We start from the raw sequence: 26,834 nt of genomic DNA on the forward strand, positions 1-26,834 counted from the left end.
ACAACGCACCTTGTGTTATTACAGGCAATAACAGCGCAAAGCTTAGTGAATTCCACATTTCCGCTGACACAGACGTCAGTTGCTGCACTGTGAACAGTGCGTGCCCTCTTATTTGATTGCAGTCATTATGCCTTTTTGCCATACACCTATGTGCACCCTGCACCTCCTCCATGCAACTAAAGTCATCAGGCATATCACAGCAGTTCGGTCATACAGTGCCATATTCATTAGTTTCAAATTCTGTGTCAAAGTCTGATGACCAACTCACATAGTCATCAATACTAATTGATTCAACTAATGGTTCAGTTTCAGTTTATTCAAAAACAGCATTACAGCTTCTCAATTACATGCCATTGTGTTTTGGCTGAAGGCCCCATCCCAGTCATGAATATTGATTGGCAAGTTACATACATTCATGTCATTTTGTAGCATGATGTTATTTCATCCACTAGATGGCAGCAGAATACTGCCCCAAAGTGAATCATCACAAGTCACTGACTTGGGAATAGCCATAATAATACAGAATTCTGAACTCAAGTCATGTTCAAGGTGAATAACAAGGAGATTAATTACAGATTCTGACACTGCATCTTTTTACTTAAAATTAATGGCTAAATGAATGTTGGTCTAATTTTTTTGTATTTCTTATATTAAGCAATATTAAATAAGTCCATACATCACTTGTCTTTTTCAATTAAATGGTGGCAGTAAGAAAGTGATGATTGGGAGAGGCATCTGATCCAGACTCATCAGCAGAATAACATTGGCTGGAGGATTCTAGTTCACAATCTTGCATAGCTGAAGAATAAGGAACAAGCCATTGTGGATTGATGATGACGCAAAAACAACAAAGGAAGACTCAAACTCTGTAAATTCATTTCATGTTACTGATTGTTTAACACTGCGCTGCTTGCATTTGCTACTGTTGCTGGTGCCTCCCATTATTAGTACATTCCAGCAACCTAAAATTAACTGGCCTTCTTGTTGCGGTTTCTAAAGACATTGTAGGTTTGTAATTAGCACTTTGAGTTGCACGTGTTTGGGTTTAGGTGGTGTGGCCGTTGCTGGATAGGAATTTGCAAAACTATATGCTTTTACTGAGGCACCTTGCTAACGGGTTTTGTTTATATTAATCTTGTGTCAATATAATATTACTGACCAATTTTTCAGTACATTATTGGCTGGCAGGCAGGCAGTGTGGTTGTGGTTAAGGCTATAGACTTCAAACCCTGAGGATTTGGGTTCAAATCTTGCTACTAACTCTGTGTAACCATGAGCAAGTGACTTGATCTGCCTGTGCTCCAATTGGAAAAACAAATGAAACGTAACCAATTGTATCATAAATGTTGTAAGATGACTTGTATAAAGGTTTCAGCCAAATAAGCAAATGTAAAAGTTTATTTCTCTCATTTCCTCTTATACACTTTATGCAGTACACAGTTCTACACTGGCCAAAGCAGAGTGCTGGAACCAAATTTTGGGAAGGGGAGGGACTTGAGTGTGCTATATCTCATTACCAACACTAATGCAAAATTCAGATTGTGGCAAAACGTCACATCAGTATACTGCCAACCTCCACAGGGAGCCTTACCTATTATCTTCAAAACTATTGGCATGGCAAAAAAAAACCAAACTATTAATTCACAGAACTTTTATTGAAAATTGTTAGAATCAAGTAGGCCAGCACACTATTAGTACTGTCAAAATTACTTGCCCAACAGAAAACCTTTTAGCATCCGATTTAAAAAATTACAATTTAATATGCTACAAGAAAAAAAAAGACTCAATCCTACTTTTTTATAATACCCAGTAGTTTTACACTGTATAAACCCAGAGTTTTATACTGTATATAAATTTCACTGATCTCTATACTGTTTTGTAAAGTACTGTGTCCCCTATAACCCTCATACATAAAACACTTTGGTGTGCACTAAACATTAAAAACTTTTTATTCTTGCAATAAATATGAATAATGTTAGTATTAGGGTATTAAATCACAAGTGTTGGCTAGAAGTAGGGCTGGGCAATAAATTGAATGAATCCGATTAGAGTTTTTGTTTTAAACTGATTTGAAAAATGCTTAAATCAAGTTTATTCTAACACTTTTTCTGTCACAAGTCCTTCTACATAAGACTGCAACTATAATTCTCTTAGTTACCACAACTGGATGTTTGCATTGTTTCCCTGAGACCTCCAGGTCTGTACATGTACAGAAACCTACATGTCAGACAAACACCAGTGAAGAGAAATGGCTGCTACTAATGAGCGCACATATACAGTGGTGTGAAAAACTATTTGCCCCCTTCCTAATTTCTTATTCTTTTGCATGTTTGTCACACAAAATGTTTCTGATCATCAAACACATTTAACCATTAGTCAAATATAACACAAGTAAACACAAAATGCAGTTTTTAAATGATGGTTTTTATTATTTAGGGAGAAAAAAAATCCAAACCTACATAGCCCTGTGTGAAAAAGTAATTGCCCCCTTGTTAAAAAATAACCTAACTGTGGTGTATCACACCCAAGTTCAATTTCCGTAGCCACCCCCAGGCCTGATTACTGCCACACCTGTTTCAATCAAGAAATCATTTAAATAGGAGCTGCCTGACACAGAGAAGTAGACCAAAAGCACCTCAAAAGCTAGACATCATGCCAAGATCCAAAGAAATTCAGGAACAAATGAGAACAGAAGTAATTGAGATCTATCAGTCTGGTAAAGGTTATAAAGCCATTTCTAAAGCTTTGGGACTCCAGCGAACCACAGTGAGAGCCATTATCCACAAATGGCAAAAACATGGAACAGTGGTGAACCTTCCCAGGAGTGGCCGGCCGACCAAAATTACCCCAAGAGCGCAGAGACGACTCATCCGAGAGGTCACAAAAGACTCCAGGACAACGTCTAAAGAACTGCAGGCCTCACTTGCCTCAATTAAGGTCAGTGTTCACGAATCCACCATAAGAAAGAGACTGGGCAAAAACGGCCTGCATGGCAGATTTCCAAGACGCAAACCACTGTTAAGCAAAAAGAACATTAGGGCTCGTCTCAATTCTGCTAAGAAACATCTCAATGATTGCCAAGACTTTTGGGAAAATACCTTGTAGACTGATGAGACAAAAGTTGAACTTTTTGGAAGGCAAATGTCCGTTACATCTGGTGTAAAAGGAACACAGCATTTCAGAAAAGAACATCATACCAACAGTAAAATATGGTGGTGGTAGTGTGATGGTCTGGGGTTGTTTTGCTGCTTCAGGACCTGGAAGGCTTGCTGTGATAGATGGAACCATGAATTCTACTGTCTACCAAAAAATCCTGAAGGAGAATGTTCGGCCATCTGTTCGTTAACTCAAGCTGAAGCGATCTTGGGTGCTGCAACAGGACAATGACCCAAAACACACCAGCAAATCCACCTCTGAATGGCTGAAGAAAAACAAAATGAAGACTTTGGAGTGGCCTAGTCAAAGTCCTGACCTAAATCCAATTGAGATGCTATGGCATGACCTTAAAAAGGTGGTTCATGCTAGAAAACCCTCAAATAAAGCTGAATTACAACAATTCTGCAAAGATGAGTGGGAAAAAATTCCTCCAGAGCACTGTAAAAGACTCATTGCAAGTTATCGCAAACGCTTGATTGCAGTTATTGCTGCTAAGGGTGGCCCACCAGTTATTAGGTTCAGGGGGCAATTACTTTTTCACACAAGGCCATGTAGGTTTGGATTTTTTTTTCTCCCTAAATAATAAAAACCATCATTTAAAAACTGGATTTTGTGTTTACTTGCGTTATATTTGACTAATGGTTAAATGTGTTTGATGATCAGAAACATTTTGTGTGACAAACATGCAAAAGAATAAGAAATCAGGAAGGGGGCAAATAGGTTTTCACACCACTGTATACGGCTGAAGACAACACAATAATGCCAAAAAAATGGCATGTTACTTAGAGTCATATGGACATGGTTTGGTTTTGCAAGGTCAGATGTGGAACAAGACCACAGTGCGGTGTGCAAGGTTTGTATTTAAAAAAAAAGCTGTTAAAACAAAAACTAGCAGAAGTACAAACCTGTTCCAGCATCTGAAACAAAGGCATCCAGCAGAATGGGACCAATGTGTTTCCCACCAAAATTCTGATGCTATCTGTAATCGCATTCCCAGAACTAATGTTAGAACATAGCCAACTTTAGCTGCCTTGTTTTCCAGTGTCACACCGAATGACAAGACAGGGCAAATGTGTAAGGACATTACAGATGCAGTGGCATTTTATATCGGTAAAGATATGGAGCCCGTTTATACAGTAGAAAAGCCTGGGTTTGTTAGAATGCTAAAAGTAATAGACTCCAAGTATAGAATACTGAGCTGCAAATATTTTGCGGAAGTGGCATTGCCCCATTGGTACAATGAAACATGGGGGTAATCGCCCTGCAGTTGAAAAAAGCATTGTTTTACTCTGCAACAACTGATCTCTGGACTAGCAGAAAGATGCAGCTTTACATGAGCCTGACAGTTCATTTTATTGGCGAGGACTGAGCACTGAGAAACTTTTGCCTCCAGACGTCTAACTTCCCTGATGATCATATGGAGGAGACTCACCTTCAGTGCTTTGGACACAGGTTGCACAATGCCATAAGTAAGTCGGCTGTATAGCCTACTGGGCCCTCTTGCCAATCTCAATTAACAGGATCACATTTAACCATCAGCAATATGTACGACACCTTTTATTTTTGTTAATGGGCCACCGCATTAGCATACCGCTTACTCACCCATCAAGAAAACAATGAGATGGTCAGTACTCCTCAAAGCAGCAGAGTTGCTGTCACCCCAAAAACACAGTAAAACACTTAATACAGCTGTGTTTGCCACATATTTTAGTGCTAATTTATTTAAGTGTTGGTTTCGATAATCCCATACTGGTAATAAAATAAAGCCGCATTTTAACATAAATACCAAAAGACTTTAATTGCTGTCACATTTGGGTATGGACGGTCTTTATAAAATGTGTTAAGTAATCTTTGTGTGTTCACTTTATATTTTTTCGGAGCAACAAAGCAAATGGAATGACAAACAGCTTCAGTTGAAAACAGTGCATTATACAGTTCAGAGTTTCCAACTTTGGTCAGCTGTTTGGACTGAGAAGTCTACAAACACATTTGGATGCATGTGCATGTAACAGTTTTATTACCTTGTAAATAGTTTGCAGGGTTTGCAAAATACCCCAAAGCTTTTGATGTAGCTATTAGGATTATAATAGAATAATATAGATTTGCTGTAAGATTTCTTGCATGAGCGTGAGAGCCAGAAAGCCAGTGTCACACCAGATGCATGAGAGTTGGCAACCCTGAAAACATATGTGTTTTGTTTCACTTGAGTTGATTTGTATAAAAAATATTACTTTGTATTAGTGCTGGGCAGTATGACCAAAATTCTATATCACAGTATTTTTCAAAATTATACCGTTTCATGGTATTCAACAGTATTTTTTTTCCCCCATGCATGAGTGGATGTTAACCACATTTTCCACTGCAATTACTGCAGTAGACTGGCTAAGAATAACCCATTCTACTGTCATGAGAATTGTACAAAAAACATTTTAATGTGCACACAAGTATTAATACAGGCTTGCATAGCCCCATAAAGTCATAGTTTTCAATGGCGTGGCACTAATGAAGAGAAGGAATCACATTGCATGACAGTTGCAGTCAAAATATAGAACCTTTTTATTGAACAAATATTGCAAACAACTTAAACTTAAATTTTGACTACCTTATTTCAACCATTCGAATAGGCATTTAGATTTAGTAAAATATCCAGAGGTGCTTGTCAAAAATTTTATTGCAATGAACATGTCTTAGAAAAGGAAAAAATAGTAAATATTGTTTGTAAACTACTACACTTTCTGTTAATGTTAACAATCTCTGTCCACTGACACGTTAGCTATATGGATAGTAATGGCGTTGGTTATCTCGATCCACCGCTTTCTTTTTTTGTCATAGGCAGTACCTCTAGCAAACGTGTCTACAAGTGACGTTGGACTCGAGTGTCCTCTAGCTTTTTCAGTTTTACCCGAGGACGTGGAGGGTGCCAATCTTAGTTCCACACATTCATGGTATTCCAAAGCACGTTTGCGGCTAAGGTGGTGCAGCAAATTGCTTGTGTTGCCACCTCCGGCAACAACTTTAGCTCAATAGCATTTGCAGTAAATAGTTGTTTGGTCCATATCCGACCTTTTAAAACCTCTCCAGACAACAGACACAGCTCCTTTTTTCGGCGAAAGTTCTTCTGTGTCATCATGTTCAACTTTATCGTCTGCTTCAGCTTCAGAATGTTCTCTGTCCATTTTCACTGCTCAATACCTCCATTAACGCATGTTTAGCGGTGTAGCAGTGAAAAAGGTCCCCCCCTTCAATAGTTTCCCGCAGCGCCATGATCCAAACATTGTTTAGGCTATTTAAACTGGTGATGCAGTATAAGAAAAATCCATATCATAACAAAAATAAAAAACGTTTTTCAATATAAACTGGTATACCTCTCGGCACTACTTTGTATAGTTGTTAAAAAGTGTAAACATTGATGATTTATGCATCATTTCATAGTACTAGGGTATTGTACCGTGTTAGCCATTATGAATGTAGATTAAAGTCAAGCAAAATGACACCTTTTTAAAATTATATACAGGAGGTACAAAGACAATTGTCCAATGCTATGCATTATTACAAACTACAAGACCACCCCACAGATCTCTACAAGGAGGAAGTAAAAAACATAGTAAGTAGCTTTCCTCTTGACATCAGGGATCATGTAAACAGTTTCATTCCTGACAACCCCAGAATGGGTTACTTCTACATGCTTCCTAAAATCCACAAAGAAGGGAACCTAGGAAGGCCTATAATCTGAAGGAATTGGCTCCCTTATAGAAAATGTTTCAGGTTGGGTGGAGGACATCCGTAAACCCCTTGCCCTCAATACATCCAGGACACCACTGACTTCTTAAAAAAAAAAAAAAACTGTCTGCTATAGGCCCCTTCCCTCAGGGAACCTTACTGGCCACAATGGATGCTGAGGCACTTTACACAAACATCCCCCAAGATGATGGCATATTGGCATGTGAAATGTACCTCCGACAATAATTTATTCTCTTTTAGACAAGATTTCTATTTGTAACAAATGGGAATTGCACCTCACTATGCAAACTTATTTATGGCAAAATTGGAGAAAGATTTTTATGTCAATGAGCGTCTTAAAACCAATGTTGTATCTCCATTACATAGATGACATCTTCATAATCTGGACTGCCAGTGAGAAGGACCTCCTTCATTTTCATAATGAATATAATTCTTTTCACCCCAACATAAAGCTGAAGCTGAATTACTGAAAAACAGAAGTCAGCTTCCTTGACACCACCGTTCAACTGAAAGACAACACCCTTGTAACTTGTGCTTTTCACAAACCAACAGACAGATGGACCTACCTGAGAAGTGATAGCTTACACCCCGTGCATATAAGGCACTCCATTATTTTCAGCCAAGCAATACAATAGAATCGTATTTGCTCAGACCCAATAGACCAGGATAAACAACTGCAGGAGATCACACAAGATTTCTTCAGACAAGGTTATACCCCCAAAATAACAGTCAAATAAGAAGAGCTACTGCCATACCCAGAGACAACCTTCTGGAATATAAAAACAAAGACAACAAGAACCCCATCCCCCTTGTTGCCACCTACAACCTAAATCTTGAAGCACTTTGAAAAATTATAAAAGAACTTCAGGCAATGCTAAACAATGACTAAACACTGAAAAATGTATTTCCTGAACCTCCCCTCCCGACATACAGACAACCACCAAACTTGCAGCAACTAATTGTCCGAAGCTCCCTAAGTGAAACAACAGAAAATGGCATATCTCCCTGCCTACAGAAAAGAGGTAAAACATGTGCTCACATCTATAATACAGACTGTATAGTCATACCACACTGCCAACTAGAACATCACATAAAGGGATCATTTTCCTGCAGATCATCTAATGTGGTCTACCTAATTCTCTGCATGAAATGTCCTGACACTGCACTCTATGTGGGAGAAACTGGACAAACACTCCGCCAGATAATAAATTTACACAGGTTCCACATTAAACGTGGCAACACAGATGTTCCTGTAGCAGCCAACTTCAACAGCCATGGACACTGCGTGAGGGACTTCAAAGTCACAGTGCTTATGGGCAGCTTCAGAACACAGTAAGAGAGAAAAGAATGGGAAGTCAAACTCATGCTAAAATTTAATACATTACAACATGGTTTGAATAGAGACAAGAGTTTTATGGCCAGGTATGAGGAGTGTTTGCATCTCTCAGACTGACACAGACAAACGACTACAGATCCACATTGTATGGATAAACTCATCAGAAACTTCAACAGACTTTGTTAGACAGTTATCTTATTCAAAGATCTTGACCATACATTTTTCTTCTATCTTGTTAAATGAATCTTAGCCTGAAGAGGTCTATTAATTTTTTACATTTAAGATTTCTCACTTCAAGATTTACCAATGTTTTTATTTGTCCTAGTATGCATATAAACACAGGGAACTGCAGTTTCTTTATTACATCTTGCCTGAAGAAGGGGCCTGATTTGCCTCAAAAGCTTGCATATTGTAATAGTTTTAGTTACCCAATAAAAGGTGTCATTTTCCTTGACTTTTCACTGCTTCATTTTATAAAATATATACTGCGTTTGAAAATTTTTCAGTTATATGATTTCAGGACAGAGTAGCCAGTCTTTTAGGGACATTACGGATTTTTCGTTGAGGGTGTTAGATTTGCTGCTGTTACTAATTAATTAATTAGAAATTTTAAACTTTATATTTATCTGAGACAAAAAACAACAACTAATTCATTGTATGGCTGTTTCACATATGGGATACCATTATTTTGCTTGGATCAAACACAGCCTCAGACATATGCTAGTCATTTGGTGCTGTTCTTGTTCTGTACTTCTGTCTGTAATGACTGAAGAATGTTTAACATTGTATTATTGTTCCACTGCTACATAATGTTGGGGGGAAAAAGCACACTAAAAACTTTTCTTGTTATTTATAATTTATTTTATTATCTGCCCACGGTGCTTTATTTTATGTAAACAAATTTCAATTTACTTGTTAAATTATTTTTCTGCATTTTATGTTTTTTATATTTAATATTTATTTTATATTTAATTTTTGTAACACCCCTGAAGTGCATCTTGTTGTGTTGTTGTTTCCATATAGTTTCAACATAAAGGAAACTATTTTTGAGTTGTGTTTTATCTTGAGTTTATGTTAAAAAAAACGATTAAAATTGAAAATTGTCCATAACACTGAAAAGAAAAAAAGGATAAAAAAAAAAATATATTTTTTTAACTTTAAATTTACTTTTTCATTCCACTTTAAATATTAATTGTTACATTTAACAATATATGTAACATAAAAAAAACATAAGGTATTTAAAAGAAATTTCTAATTGATATCAGTGCAAGATTGTTTTACATATTTTTTAGAAGAAAAAAACTATGCAATTTGTACAGGGACATGGTCTCTTCATATGTATGCACTTACTATATCATGTGAGAGAATAATTTGGAGGTAAAAATAGTTAAGCATTTTGGTTTGCAGTGCACACTGAAATATACTATAAGAATCTGTTTAAGAAATGTCATGAAGAGAACTACTTAAATGATTAAGTAAATAAAAGACAAGAATATATTAGGTGAATGGTTGATGTAATACATAAAATGTACTAGGAGATGATTAAGAGATCATCAGATGTCCTGTAAACAAGAAGACTAGACATTCGCAGTGATTTCAAGGATAAACTGAACCTAAGAGAGATGAGAAGAGCAAGAGTGTAATAGAATAGGCTTTTATTTGGATGTAAGCCAATGAACAAATCTGAGTAAATGTATGAATTAATCAGCACTGCTGTGTAAACTCAGTTATTTATAAAACAGACCTCTGCCATTATTATTTTGACCATTCTGTAACAGACTACTGTGATAAATGCTTCCTCATTTGTTGGAGACTAATAAAAGACGTAACTGACAGCCTTCATCCTGCATGGTTCCTGTTAAAAAGAGGCTTTATTGAGGACAAGATTCTTTCTTTAATTTATTTCGAATATGATTTCTACCACAATCACCACTCCAAATCTATATGTTTCCCTCATACTTATGGATACATTTTTTCAGGTTCTTTCAAGCCTTTATCTGTAAAGCATTTCTTAGTACAAATAACTCATTTCCCATAATAAATTAAATTAAGAGATCATCTCTAATTTTAAAATAATAACAAAGCAGTAGTAATACAAAAAAATGATATCTTTTCAATGTTCTACCTTCAACACACTCATGATTACCAAAAAGAGTACTCACCAAGATTGACCACATTCTTTGCCCAGAATGTGGGGTCACAGAAAAAACGCACAGCACCATTGGCAGAGGGAACAGGATCACAACGGGCTTTGAGTATATATCGTAACTGGAAGGTAATCTGAATCAATTACAAAGAAGAAAGAATGTGACATTAAAGTAATACAAATTACTTAGTGGCTTCAAAATGTATATGTCTGCAATTAGGTGGCAAATTAATTGTCTTAAAAAGATACATAGACAAGCATTCCCACCTAAAGATGGGATTGCAAGGAACAGTACATCAAGAATATTCTTTCTTCCACCATGGTATAGCATTCATTTCACAATAAAGAATAGGATCTTATTGTGTGTAGCTGACTATTCACATTGATATGTTCACTATTTGTGAAGAACCATAAGCTGGCTTCTTCTCTTACGGAAAAGCAGGCATAGTACATTTATCACTGGAATTCCTGAAGCCCACGAAAAAACTCGTAATCCCGGCCCACCTTAAATCCCTTCGCACCTCACCATCAGTGTCTTTTGTTTTGAAAATGAATCAAGATAAATGCCATCAACTCATAGAGGGAGAGACAAGTTTGTTGTACCACGTGAACATCACTGAGAGAATAAAACTGAATAATAAAAAAACCAAGCGCTAACTTTTCCAAGTTGCCAAAATTTACACCAGGTGTTACAGACTCAAATCAAATGTATGTTTATTATATTGTAGAAATAATAGTAATAATAGCAGCAGCTCACTACTCAAAACGAGCAGCGCTCGGTTTCAAACCCAGGACCTACAGATTATAAGGCAGCAGTTCTTACCTCTGCACCATTCAAGAATACGTGTAAACTCCCTGTCGATTGACAGTTGAGCTTGAGTTTTTAACCCATTGAGAGCCACATGTAAATCAAATACTTTTTTTCCCCTTTGGTTATATTCTTGAATAAAAGCGCACGTTTATTTGGACTAAAGTCTTCACACATTATACACTTCTCGTCATTATTACTATAACATGGAAAAAGTTTCTGATTTAGGTATGTGTTCAGCATTTCTTGCATTTCCTTTCATCCTGCACTTACCCAGATCTTTGTAGACACAGAATACATATGAAATGAATGTATTCCAAATAACGATATACTGTATTATTTACCCCACACGAAGATAAGGAGCCTTGGCATCAGCTGGGAGACCGTTTGCCCGCGAGCTGAGCTCTGTCAAGGCGGGGGATGGGACAGCAGGCTGCTTGCACTGATGGACATATTTATAAAACAAAAGATGCTGATTGTAGAGGTGTAAAGGGATTAAAGGTGTGCCAGGATTACGAGTTTTTTCATAGGCCTCAGGAATTCTAATGTTAAGATACTATCAATTCCAAACTCTCTTTGTAGTAAGACCAACTCAAACATCATAAATTATAGTTAGTGAACTTATTAGCTTTTCATATATGATGAAGTACTTACTGTATTTGTTTCATTCAGTTTATCATCAGCTTATATTCTCTACTGTCTTGTATGCCTTGGGTAAGCATTCCAAGGACCATGCTTACAGCAGCTTAATTTCACCACAAAACACTGTACAAATGTCATTTGATATAAATCAAATAATAATAATAATAAAAAGATGATACTTAAACTTGTGCAGGCCGCCTCAAATACAGTACATTTAAAAGGTATTCAGACTCCCTTCATTTTCTACACATATTTTTATGCTGTAGATTTAATTTTAAATGAACACATTTCCATTTTTGCTCATGAATCTACACTCAATAACCCATAATGAAAAAGTGAAAACATGTTTTCAGAAACATTTGAAAATTTATTAAAATTTATTAGTAAAAAATAAAACTTCTCATTAATATAAGTATTCAGGCCCTTAGCTGTGGCACTCCAAACTGTTCTTAGATGTTTGCATCCTGCTAATTTTAACTATCCTTGGGATGTGTAAGGAACTTGACTATCCAACTATGCCAAACTGAACTGACTGGACACAGCTTAGTAAGGAACACACCTGTGTATATCAGGTCCCATAATTCACATTGCATATCAGGGCAAAAACCAAAACAGAAAGTCCAATGAACTCTCTGTAGACTTCTGCAATAAAACTGAGGTGAGGCACAGATAAGGACAAGGCTATGAAAACCATTCCTAAAACTTGGAGGGTTCCGAGGAGAATAGTGGCTTCAAGAACTGAAATCAAACAAGATTGGGACCACTAGGACTCTTTCTAGAATTGGCTGTCTAAGTATGAGTATCCATCCATTATCTAACCACCGAAAAGGGCCTGGATTAGAAAGGTGACCAAAATCCCAACAATCTCCTTAATAGAGCTTCAGAAGTCCTCTGCTGAGATGGGAGAACCTCTCGGAAAGACGACCATCTCAGCACCGCTCCACCTGGGTAAAAGGAGTATAACAGTTTAAAGGACTCCAAGAGCATGTGTAAAAAGATTCTCTGGTGTGATGAGATGATAACTGAAGTCTTTGGTCAGATCTCCAAGCAATATGTCTGGTGAAGACCAGGCACTGCTCATCAAAAGCCTAATACCAAAAATACACTGAATCATGGTGGTGATATCATGCTATGGGGTTACTTCTCAGTAGCAGTGGTAGGGAGGTTGATCAGAATTGAATGAAAAATGAAGGCAGCCAAATAGAGAGAGGTACTTGAGGAAAACCTGTTCCAGAGTGCACATTAACTTCACACGAGGGTTATGGTACACCTTTTAGCATGACAATGTCCTGAAGTGTACAGACAGACAATGCTGGTGTGGCTTAAGGACAATTCTCCAACTTTCCTTGAGTGGCACAGCCAAAGCCCAAAACTAAACCTCATAGTAAATGAGTTGAGAGACCTGAAGAGAGACCTCTCACCTAACCTACCAGTGCTTGAGAGGAACTGCCAAGAAGAATGGGATAAACTGCCAAAATCCAATTGTGGAAGCAAGTAAAGGTGTACGTAAGGCTAGAAGCTGTAACTGCTGCCTGTATGGCTTCTACAAAGTACTGAATTAAAAGTCTGAATAATTACATGAAGGTAAGATTTCGGTTTTTGATTTTAATATATTTGCAAAACTTTCTGAAAACACATTTTCTCTTTGTCATTACAGTCATGCAGAGACTTACGGTTACATTTGGGACTTGGCCATAAGTCAAATTGGTCGCATGTTGGTCTCAAAGTCTACAGGTCTAATGTGGGTCACTGATATGCATATTGCATTAACAGTATGGAATAGCACAAACTGATCTTTGGGTTTTGCTGGCTGCATGCCGGGTCTGTGTAAGGCAATGATTCTCAGCCACTGGATTGCACTGCCGTTATTGTTTCATGAGTGGTTCACAGGTGATCTCCTAAGCCAGTGTTTCTCAACTTCTGGGTGCGAGCTGCGTTGCAGGTGGGTCATGAGTAGGTCATCTAACTGGTCAGCAGTGGTGCACGATAGGATTCCCCATTTCTAATGGAGTTTGATTCACCAAGGGAGACCCTCTGATTGTGCATGTTTTGCCAATGGGACAATTTGCAATTGCTGCTCCCGAGTCATTAATTTAAATGTTGAAAAACACTGGTGAAAGGAAGACAGTGTGGGACAAATGCCTAAGAACTAGCCACTGGGAACATAACGACCAAATAAACAACGGGTTGTCCAAGAAAACAAGATGAGACCTTGTGAAATAATAAAAGGAAATATTTATTTCTTTGGCTGGTTTTGGAAATTTCCACAACATTTTTACTATATTCTTTTCCTGTGGCCCTTGGTCTTAAAAGTATGAATCGCCTCCACTTCAGTAAGTAGTAACTCAGCACATGACCGTGGACGATACTGAGTGCAGATTCATAGGAAAAAAAGACAAAATTAGCCATTTAATATTAAATTACAATACATGAAATTGTGCTGAAAGTGAAGGAGTCTAAATAGTTTCTGAATCCATTGTATGTGTCACTCACTCAGTAGAAAGCTAGAAACATATCAACTCTTTCCTACTGTTATATATCAAGGCCTAATTATTCAAGGTCAGTATATTCCATACCAGTCTTTTGCTGTATAACAAAGCTGTGCTGCTTCCACTGCAGATAGCCCAGTTGGCAAAATTAAGGACATGCATAACCTGATGAGCAAGGCTGGTAATATCCTTTTGTTGATGCATTAGCTTCATATTTCGTTCCTTAGTCACACTCTGTAGAGGGAATTAAAGGCACGCTGGTTAGACACAGGTTTAATATTAAATAAAAGTTATCCACATGTAATCACATGCATGCAAGTCCTAAATACATAGAAAATACCATAAGCTCCAGAAAGGAAAGGCTTTTTGATTTTAAATGTACAGTAATCCCTCCTCGATTGCTAGGGTTGCGTTCTAGAACCCCTACCACGATAGATGAAAATCCACGAAGTAGAAACCATATGTTTGTATGGTTATTTTTATATATTTTAAGCCCTTACAAACTCTCCCACACTGTTAACATTATTAGAGCCCACTAGACATGAAATAACACCCTTTAGTCAAAAGTTTAAACTGTGCTCCATGACAAGACAGAGATGACAGTTCTTTCTCACAATTAAAAGAATGCAAATATATCTTCTCTTCAAAGGAATGCATGTCAGGAGCAGAGAATGTCAGAGAGAGACAGCGCGAGAGAAAAGCAAAAAATTAAAAAAATCAATACGTGCTTTGGGCTTTTAAATATGCCGAAGCACCGCATAAAGTGGCATTTTTTAGAGGAGCGTCCGTATCTTCCAGGCAAACAGCCTCTGTGCAAACAGCCCCTCTGCTCACACCTCCTCCGTCAGGCACAGAGAATGTCAGAGAGAGTGAGAGAGACAGAGAAAAGCAAACAATCAAGCACCACGCGGGAAGCATATCATATATCATTGAGGAGTTTTAGTTAATACGTAATACATGCTCTGATTGGGTAGCTTCTAAGCCATCCGCCAATAGCGTCCCTTTTATGCAATCAACTAGGCAAACAAACTGAGGAAGCATGTACCATAAATTAAAAGACCATTGTCCGCAGAAATCCACCAACCAGCGAAAAATCCGTGATATATATTTAGATATGGTTACATTTAAAATCCGCGATGGAGTGAAGCCACAAAAGTCTAAGTGCAATATAGCGAGGGATCACTGTATACATTTAGTAAAACTATGCAAAGAAATGTTCTGATTTTACTGTATACAGCTACAAGGCAAGCAATTATGTCATTTATTACAATCTGGTGGTAGGCTTCCTTTAGTGAATTACTGACACTGAATATTCACTCAAAAAGTTAAGTCACAAGCCAATGGTTTCATGGTTCACCAAAGGCAGCTCACCACAGCGCAAATCTTCAGACTAAGATAGGGCTGTCAGATTGAACTTCGCTATTCAAATTTTTTCGAGAAAGACCTGGGTCGAAGGTGAAAGCCGACACTTTTTTTTTCTCTTCACTTTAAACCTTGCATTAATTATGGCATTTTGTTACTCCTGTCCCGCTTTGTAAAGCTACAATATTTTGCAGGTCTGTTTTTGCACATAAGCCTTTTTCATAGTTTTGAAAGGTTACCTTATCTTCATTAGTAAATCTTATTGCCACACCCATTGAAAATGTCCTATTTTATCTGTCTTACTGCTCTACTTTTTGATTAACAGCAGTTTTGCACGTCTGAAGTCCAATAAAAGTTCAGATTCGTTCATAAACCTTACATCAGTCATTTTATGCTAAGACTTCCCCATTAATGCAAATAAATCACGATTCTGATATTTCTTTTTCTATTATGATGCATTAAAATCGCACTAGCTACCTTCTACAACACACGGTGTCCCACATTTAGTCTCTGTATTATTTGGCTAAATAACAATGTGATCCTAAATAAGCATGTCCTGAGAAATGTTGTTGTGTATTTCTTCACATAATTAATTATTTCTTGTGAAAATTCATTAGGTTGGGCACTGTAAAAACTCCAATCCCCTTTTTAATTTGCAATACCTTTTATTTCAAAGTTATATATTTTGAGTCATAACATTTTAAACAAAATAAAGCACTGCCCACAAAGCTTTAAAAAACATTAAGCTAAAAGTTGAAACAACATTTTAATAAACACATACACCATAAATATACCTATACACATAACTGCAGTTACATGAATAGCTATTTTACCTGCCTTGGCTCAGGACAATTTCTAAATCAAAACCACTACATGACTAACCAAGTACTTTTTTTGTATACAGTATTTTATTATTATTTTTCAAACCAAGAGCTAATACTAGATCTTGTGCTGGTCCCAAGCTCGGATAGTGTTAATGTCAGCAATGGCATCCAGCTGACATCTAGCCAAAACCTTAATGAGGGAATCAATCCAAACAGCTTTGGAAAATGCTAGGGCATAGTCCACAGGCGACATGCAGGGGCCTCCCCTGACCCCTGTGGGAAATGAACAAAGGATACCAGGCCAAAGGTGGGCTCGGTGAAAGAAGTTAGTCCAGAAAAAGTTGTATTACAAGCAAGTGAAGAAGTGTTGGGTAGGCCAACAAAGAAGCCCACCTGTGGACAAAGTGACATGGTGGTAGAGCAGAGAGATGCAGGATGTGATAAAGGCTAAGAAGAAATGGTACCAATCAGGGAAAGAGGAGGATAGACAAATTGAAAGACAGACTAACAAGGAGGCAAACAGGGCCAAAAGCACAAGCTTTGGAAGGTATGTATGAAAAATTGGGAGAGGAGAGGAGTTTTAGAATAATGAAGGCTTGGAAAAAGACTTTAAAGGATTTTAGTCAGATAAAGCAGATAAAAGATAAGTAAGGTGCGGTCTTAAATGAGCATAACAGATCAAGGATAGATGGAAGATGTACTTTGGGCAATATTTGGAGATGGAATCCCAAAATCCCAAGAATAAGAAGGGAAGAAGTAAAGGAGGTACCGAAAAGAATAAATAATGGAAAGGCAACAGGACTATATGAAATTCCAGCAGAAGTATACAAGAGTTTAGAAAAAGAGGGAGAAGATGTGTTCAGGGATCTAATGCAAAAGATGTATGGACAGGAGAGAATACCAGAGGAGTGGATGAATAGTGTGATTGTACCAATTTATAAGGGGAAGGGTGAAATTCAGGAATGTGAAAACTACACAGGGATAACACTGATGCCACTCACAATACAAATTTGGGAAAGGGGTATAAAGAAAAGACTTGGGGAAGAGACCACCAAAGGGGAGGTGCAGTTTTGGTTTTATCACAGGGAGAGGAACAACTGATGCAGTCTCTGCATTGAGACAGCTCATAGAGAAGAACCAAGAAAAAAAAAGGTCTGCAAATGGTGTTTACTGATTTGGAGAAAACTTATGATAGAATGCAAGTCAAGAGGTTTGGAGATGCAAGAGAGGGAAAGGAGTGCCAGTGAAGTGGCATGAAAAAGTCTGGGTACCCTGCTTAAAATGTATGTTTACTATGAATAGTTAAATGAGCAGAAGATGAACTTATCACCAAAAGGCATAAAATTAAAGACACATTTCTTTTCAACATTTTATGCAAGATTAGTATATTTTGTTTGTACAGTTAAACAGTGAAAAAAAGAAAAGAGCAACATGCAAATGTTTGGGTACCCCAAGATATCTGAGGTCTAAGATAATGTTTACCAAGGTCCCAGACATTAGTTAACTCATTAGGGCTATGGCATGTTCACAGTCATTGTTAAGCAACCACGGGCATTGCAAACTGTAAAGCTGTATACAATTATCTTGACTCCTCAAACCTTGTCCCAACAATCATCATCCATGGGCTGCTCTAAGAAGCTGTCTAGCACTCTGAAAAATAAAATTGATGCTCACAAAGCATAGAAGGCTACAAGAAGATAGTAAAGTGTTTTCACATACTTGTTTCCTCAGTTTCTAATGTCATTAACAAACGGCAGTTAACAGGAATGGTGGAGGTGAAGCTGAGGTGTGGAAGACCAAGAAAACGTTCTGAAAGAACTGCTCGTTGAATTGCTAGAAAGGCAAATTATCTCCCCATTTTAGCAGACTCTGGAGTGGTGGTGAAGCGAAACCTGAATAAATATGACCTTCGTGGTAGAGTCAGCAGAAGAAAACCTTCCCTGTGTCCTAGCCACCAAATTCAGCTCCTAAAGTTTGGAAATGAACAAAACCTATTGCATTTTGGAAACAAGTCCTGTGGACTGATGGAGTCAAAATAGAACTTTTTGGCCACAATGTGCAAAGGTATGTTTGGAGTAAAAAGGATGCCAAATTCCAACTCTTAAGCACTAGGGTCTTGCAGATGACACTCAACTCTATTTTGATGTCAAAAGTGCAACTTCAGAGTTTTCTCAGCTCACAACTTGCCTCGGTGAAATTAAAACCTAGATGGAGCAGAACACTTTAAAATTAAATTGCAACAAAACTGAACTTCTGCAAATTGGCACTAAAGTGCTAATTAAGAACATGAGCTCCTTTTCAGTCACTCATGACGGTGATCTCATTAGACCTTCTTCTGATGCAAGGAACCTTGGTGTCATTTCTGATTCCTCCCTTTCTTATTCCGCCCACATAAACCACATTAAGAAACTTTCTAACTTTCACCTCCATAACATATCCCGAGTTCGCTCATTCCTCTCCTTTTCTAATGCTGAGAAACTTCTCCATGCTTTTATCACATCCCGCATCGATTATTTTAACTCGCTGCTGGCAGGTGCCCCTTCTAATCCTATATCACCGCTCCAGTTCATTCAAAACTCTACTCGAACCAACAACAGTAAACGCATCACACCCATTCTGCTTCACCTTCACTAGCTCCCTGTGTCTTACAGGACTGAATTTAAAATTCTATGAATAACCTACAAAGCTTTAAATGGCCTTGCACCGGACTACATCAGTGACCTTCTAAATCACTATGCCTCTGTTCACCTACTAAGGTCCTCTGATTCTGGTAATCTTGTTATGCCTCACACTAACCTGCACTCTATGGGTGGCAGGGCCGTCAGCTCCATAACACCCAGACTTTGGAATGACATCCCAAAATTAATTAGATCAGTTGACTCCATTCATTCTTTTAAAAACAACTTAAAACTAATCTATTTAGGAAGGCTTTTAACTTAACAGTCTGCCCTTTCTTTCAGTTTACCTCTCTATCCAGGTGCTCAGGATAATTTGTGTGTCTGTTATATCACAAATTAGGTTATTTGTTAGGTTTGTCTTTTAGTATTGAATGTAGTATTTTACTCTGGTTTATTGTCCTTTATTCTATTTAATTCTTCGTTATTCATTTCATTGTTCTATTCAGGAAAACATTTGTATCCAATGTTAAATATACCCAGGTGTTTTTTCTAAGACTCTGTGAAGAGCCTTGAGCATGGGAAAGGCTGAAATTAAAAAGAGGAGAGGTCCTAAAACAAGATAATAATCTGAAACACACCTGAAAATGTAATGCCTCAAGAGGCACAAGCTGGTCCTCAAAGTCCTAGGGCATGCAAGACAGCCCAAGAATCCGTGCAAAATTAGAAGCCTTCTGCAAAGACGAATGGGCAAAAATACCCAAAGTAAGAAATGAGACTCATAGCTGGCTACAAAAAGTGTTTACAAGCAGTGATATTTGCCAAAGTGGGTGTTACCAAGTACTGATTAGGTTGGGTGCTGAAATCTTTTGTTTCAGGGTCTTTCATTTTTGTACTTTATTTTGTACTTGTGAATGATGGAAATAAAAATGCAATCTTGCTTAAATTATTAAAGTGTCATCTTTAACTTTACACCTTTAGATGATCAGATCATCTTCTGCTCACTTAACATTTTAAGCAGGAGTGCCCATACTTTTGCATGCTCAGGGTAAGTATGAATGAGCGATGACTTGGGTTAAAAGTAGTGTTGGGATATCAGACAAGATCCCAGTTAGAGCAGGTCTGAACCAAGGATCATCTTTAAGTTCTTATCACTTTTATTTGATCATGGAGGTATGGAGTCATGAGGTAAAAGACCAATTCTCTGATGCATGCTTTTTGGAAGTGGAGGGGAAGTTAGAAAAAATGAAGATGCTCTTTGGAGGACAGAAGGTTGAAGATAAACAGGAAGAAGACAGAATATATGAAGTTTAGTGATGATCAGAATTCAGAAGTTGGCACGCAGGGAGAGCTATTGAAAAAAGTGTACACATTTAAATATCTAGGATCAGTGTTAGCCTGAGATGGAAAACTACTAACCCACAGAGTACAATGTGGATGAAACAATTGGAAGAAGGTATAAGGAGTATCGTGTAGTTGAATTAAGGCAAAGGTTAAAGGTGAGGTTTTTAAGACAGTAGTGAGACTAGCAATGATGAGCTGAGCTGATACATGACCAGAAAAGGAAGCATAGGAGAAAAATTTAGATGTGGCAGAAACGAGAATGTTGAGATGGGTGTGAGGAGTTATTAAAAAGAGTAACTGCAATGAGGCACAACAAAGCTGGGAGAGATATCAAAGTAAGTACAAGAAAATAGGTTGAAACAGTATGGACATGTGATGAGGACTGACAACTAATATGTAGGCAAAAGATTGATGAGAATGATGGTACATGGTTAGAGAAAGTGAAGGAGGCCAAAGCAGAGGTGAATGGCTAAAGTAAAAACATCTGAAGGAAAAAGTCTTGAATGGGGAGAAGGTACTGGAAAGAGCTGTTTGGAGAAGGTTGATGAAGCACATTGACACATCTGCATTTTCCAAAAGTCATCCAGTCCTTAAAATAAATTATTTGTTATTTTAACATTAAATAGTTGCCAAATTGCCAGACCTGCCATGGAAAAATTGCATCAGTAGTGTAATGCAAAATAATTTACAGAATGTAAAATATAATATGCTAAGAAAAATGTATTTTTCAATTGTTTTCATCTATTCCATACTATTTTGCATAGAGTACAATCTTCTGTAGCTTTAAGACAATTGAGCAAACATAAGGCTCTAAGCGTGAAAGTAGTTCATTTAAGAAATGTGTACAGTAATCCCTTGCTATATCGCGATTCAACTTTTGCGGCGTCACTCTATCGCAGATTTTATATGAAAGCATAACTAAATATATAACGCGGATTTTTCGCTGCTTCGCGGGTTCTGCGGACAATGTGTCTTTTTACTTCCTGTACATGCTTCCTCAGTTGGCTTGCCCAGTTGATTTCATACAAGACGCTATTGGCGGATGACTGAGAAGCTAACCAATCAGAGCACGCAGTTAAGTTCCTACCTGCGTCTTACCTAATATCTAAGAGAATAGAAAGAGATTATGCTGTATAACTGCGGGGAATATTTATAAACAGTGTGGGAGAGTTTATAAGGGCTTAAAATATATAAAAATAACCATACAAACATATGGTTTCTACTTCGCGGAGGGGGTCTGGAACGCAACCCCCGCGATCAAGGAGGGATTACTGTATATATATGTATACGTGTGTGTATGTATATTTATATTTGTGTGTGTGTGTATATATATATATTAAAGTAGTAATGAAAAAGAAAAGGAAACATTTTGAAAATAACGTAACATGATTGTCAATGTAATTGTCTTGTCATATATATATATATATATATATATATATATATATATATATATATATATATATATATATATATATATATATATATATAGCAACACTCATCACTCACAACAGTGACTTATATAGATAGATATATATATATATATATATATATATACACAGTATATAGAGATATAGATAGATATATATATATCTATCGATATATATATATATATATATATATATATATCTATATATATCTATATATATATATATCTATATATCGATATATATATCTATATATATATCTATATATACATATCTATATCTATATAAATATCTATATATATATATATATATATATATCTATATATATATATATATATATATATATCTATATATATATATATATATATATATATATATATATATATATATATATATATACACATATAAACACATTTCCAGTGTAGATGGCACAGACCTGCACAATGATTAACACTGCCAGTTTACAGATCCAGTGTGCTGGGTTAAATAAAATGCAGAATTTCAGTTTCTTCATGGAGTTTTGATGTGGCTCTGTGGTGGTGTTCTGGGTACTCTAGCTATCGTCCTACATTCTCAAAGCAATGCAGATTTGGTTAAATGGTCCCAGCACAAGTGTGAGTATATGCATGAGTGAACTCTGTGATAAATTGGGACCCTACCCTGGCTCCTTTCCCATGCTCATATGAATTAGAGTATGTGAGTTTGAGAATGATGAGGACTATTATTAGTTTATCAGTGAACATGCAAGTAACACGTTAGGCACAACTGTAATTAAAATTATGTAAATTAAAAAAATATTTTTTTTAACCACCAAGAAAATTACCAAATAAAATTGTGTGGGAAATTCACACATTAAAAATTAGAACTTTTGGGAATTACTAAATTTGTGTGGGATTCCAGCAATCTCACTCTGAATTTCAAGCCCTCGACGGGGCTTTTCAGTTAGGTGGGAAATATCCTTTTTTGAGCAGATAGACCCTAGATGTGCCATCCTGGCAAATTTCAGCTTTTTAGCTAATTGTGAAATAGTGTTTTTGTTATGAGTGAGTTAGTCAAACAGCCTTATAAATAAATATAGATTTAATGCTGCCTGTCCAAAAATTCCTTATTCCAACTTTTGGATGACAAAGACGTTGCAATGTAAATTATGTGAAGTGTTTTTGAGCAGAAAATTCTAAATGATATTAAAAATACTGAACCCAGACTTTTACACGTCAGAGTATTTCTGTAAGATAAAACAGAATATGGAATTACAGGGGACAAAAGTGTGAAATCACACAATAGTAATACCTGACACTCTGGTGATGCACATCATGAGAACTTATACACACAATAAGTTGCCACACTGGAATCAATTATAACACAGATGTGGGGTCAATAATGAGGTTACAGTAAAGCAGCAAGCAAAGAGAAGATCACACATATGTCATTGTGAAAATTAATTTCCCAGACTAGACCACAAACTAATTTAACTTACAATTTATTAATTCATTGCTGTGAAGCTTGTTTCTGAAGTGTGAATGTTTCACCTAAAATTTCCATTCTTTGAGTGCCACTAAAAGCCAACTTTCACAGGCAGGTTTTTGCTCTTTGCTCTAGCTGCAAAAACAGCAAGACCACAATACAAATCTTACGTAAACAATTGTTCATTTTATGTAGTTTCATCCTCTCCTGTTACATATAAACTTAATCTAAAAATGAAAACTTTACTCAAGGAAAAGTAATGAAAATAAAAGAATGTTCTATATAAAAGTTCCTTCTGTGCCGATGACCTCCATGATTGTTTATCGGATGTAATAAAACTCAATTTCTATGAATCTGTTTAAATCAACAGTTTGGAAAGTTGGTTAAATGAGGTTTAAAATCAAGACAAAGATGAAATTTACATATGTGTGACGGTTTCTACTGCCCTCTTGATTATTGGAGAAATTTTGAGAATAGCCTCCTAAAATTTCTATGCTTCTGTTTAAATATCCTAATTTTCAATCCCAAAGATTTAAAAATGTTAAAAATATTTTTTTTAACTAATCTTTCATTTAGAAAAATAAAAGCCCACAAATACATACAGTGCATCCGGAAAGTATTCACAGCTGGCAGAACATTGTGCACATTCTGCGGCGGTGGGGGATGGGATACCAGGCTGCTTGTCTTTATTGGCACATTTACAAGACAAAAGATGCCGACGAAGAGGTGAGAACAGATTTAAAGTGGGCCGGATCTACGAGTTTTTTTCGTAGGCTCTGGTAATTCTAGTGTAAAGGAAGAAGGATTAACATCTCTCTTCATATTCAAAAAGACTTGAGGCTGTAATTGCTGGCAAAGGTGCATCGACAAAGTATTGAGCAATGTTATTTCTCAGTTTTTTTTATTTTTAATAAATTTGCAAAAACCTCAAGTAAACTTTTTTCAAGTTGTCATTATGGGGTGTTGTGTGTAGAATTCTGAGGAAAAAAATGGATTTAATCCATTTTGGAATAAGGCTGTAACATAACAAAATTTGGAAAAAGTGATGCGCTGTGAATACTTTCCAGATGCACTGTAAACCTTTTCCTCAAAGGACCAAAGTTGATAGGGACATACAGGTATCATGACTCAAATTTGCTACTGAGATATAAATATACTGTACATATTTTATATTATAATAGCTACTGTGTACTGTTTACAAACCATCCTGGGTAGAAACTATAGCTTGCCATAATACAGTACTTCCCCTATCACCACTGATCACATCACCTATCCCAACACATCATCTAAGTTAACTTCTAACAGATTTCATTAAGAACATGAATGAAATTCAGGAAAACACTAGGTCTTCAGGCTAGATTCACATATTACTTATAAACATGCTCTTCCATCTTTGCTGCAGGATATTGCTTTTCATGAGTAGTAGTTGTCTAAGCAACGGATTTCTAGCGTTTCATTAAAAATTTTATTTATATTTATTTTCTAGTTTCAGTTTTTATCTAGTTTTTAGTTATTTTGATGATTTTAATTTATTTTTATTTCTTCAGCAATTAACATTAATTTTTTGTTATGTTTCTCTTCATCAAAAAATGTCCACACAGTCTAAAAACAGTTTTACATCCAGCTGTTGAATTGTGAATCATACATCTTGCATACCATTGAAATTAATCCATGAAACACATACTTCGTCTATAACAGCACAATTTTCTGGTAATGTAACACTTGCAGTGTAATCAAAATTCAAGAATCGGACACTTAGTGTGTTTTGTTATCACTTATTGCTTTAACCCACAATATGTTTAAGAGAATGGCAATTTAATTTCAAAACCACTTCAATTTCCAGTTGTGCGATTCTCTTTTCGAGCAGTAAGATTAGTAGACATTGAAAATGATCTCTTAACATATACTTAAATGTTATTGTGGGTATCCAAGCAAATGTACTTTATAAAATGCTACTTAAATCAGGAAACAAAAGAACCAGGCCAAGCAAGGATTTTAATATACAGTACTAAAACAAATACAACAAAGATTTTGAACAGTTAAAAATATAGCACCTTTTCATTGAATTAAATGTACTACTTCCAATAAAAGTGGACTGCCCTAAAAGAGATTAAATAACACAATATTACAATTTCATGAATTCCACATAAATTAACTTGTTTTTAAACTGCTTACATGTCCTTTCAAACATCTCGGCTGCTTGCATCTAAAACATCAACCATTTGTGTTTCAGAAAAAAAAAATGAACTTTGAAATACTACCTGTAATATACACCCCTACATGGAAGCATATTCCCATCAATAAAAATACTTTTTTTTTTATTTTTTTTTTATAAAGAGTATGACATTATTTTTCCAAGAAACTGACTGCTTACCATCAGCAACACTGTACATGGGTATGTTTTTATGTTCTAATGAGAGGTGGAGAGAGACTAATCAAACACATTTTATGCAATTAAACGATAGAAACAGAGGTGATATTAGATACAATAATTTAGTTTCAATCTGGTTGTTTAATGCAAAGATTTTAACACTGGAGGTATTGTTGAGTACTAGCATTCCTGCCTCACCATGCCAAGGGATCAGATTTACTTGTTAGCTTTGTCAGAATCTCTATGGAGTTTGCACATTCTCCTTGCATCTGCCTGGACTGACTGGTATGACTGAGTTTGTACAACTCTGGAGGATTACCCATTTTATGAAAATGTGTCATTAATTATTCCCAATTGGAAAAATTTAATAAATATCATGGAATAAAAGTTTATTCTTGCCTGTGCTATGTAATAAATTAAATCCATCCACTTTCTAACTTTTATAGCAACTTGCAATGCATTTAGAATATCCTAAAGTTTTTAAATTTAACCACCAAGTAAGGCTGGGAGATATCTCAACTTTTTAAAATCTGTCAACATATTTTCATATGAGATATAGGATGAGACACTATTGATTATATCAAGTCTAAGTTAAAATTATTCTTGTACAGCCATCAGTTCGCCTTTCTCTTCTCCCCATTTGTCTCTCGCACAAGTTCACCCTGCCCCACCTCTTCCCCTCTCTGAACTCAACTTGCCCCTCCCCCACCGCTTCAAGGTAAGTCCTTCAGGCAGCAACAGGAGGGAGATGGATGAAGACATGAAGGAAGCTATCGAAGAAGAGCTGGTTGGTAAAAAGAAAAACAATGGCTCAGTTGTTTGGAGATGGTTTGGGTTCAAAGTGTCAGATGAGCAGCATAATAATGTATTCTGTAGAAAACAAGTCTGCTTCGAGCACAATTAATCTTTTCCACTTTTTACAACAGTGCCGTAAGTGCAGTATGAAGAGTTTGTGAAAATGTGTGCTATAGCCCAGAATGTTAAGCTTTTCCAGGCACCTGCCTCGAAACATTCCACGTTACAAAACTCATATACCCATGCTGTGTTTTATGAGAGAAATAGTGTGAAGTGGGGCAACATTATTATATAAATGTTTTTTACACGACGCATGC

The 26,834-nt window shown here is 36.5% G+C and overlaps 1 protein-coding gene across 4 annotated transcripts in view; it reads right to left on the reverse strand.

Moving 5' to 3' along the window:
• Window positions 1–26,834, reverse strand: part of LOC120525189 (E3 ubiquitin-protein ligase TRIM33-like) — a 159,357-nt gene that overhangs the window by 35,857 nt on the left and 96,666 nt on the right. For all 4 annotated transcript variants that reach the window (XM_039747291.1, XM_039747289.1, XM_039747290.1 and 1 more), the window contains exons 7-8: window positions 14,406–14,552; window positions 10,396–10,513 (exon numbers count right to left, since the gene is read on the reverse strand). In XM_039747291.1, the coding sequence (XP_039603225.1) occupies window positions 10,396–10,513; window positions 14,406–14,552 (265 nt within the window). The remainder of the gene's footprint in view (window positions 1–10,395; window positions 10,514–14,405; window positions 14,553–26,834) is intronic.

The sequence above is a fragment of the Polypterus senegalus genome, chromosome 3, assembly GCF_016835505.1.
Source record: "Polypterus senegalus isolate Bchr_013 chromosome 3, ASM1683550v1, whole genome shotgun sequence".
Classification (NCBI taxonomy): domain Eukaryota; kingdom Metazoa; phylum Chordata; class Cladistia; order Polypteriformes; family Polypteridae; genus Polypterus; species Polypterus senegalus.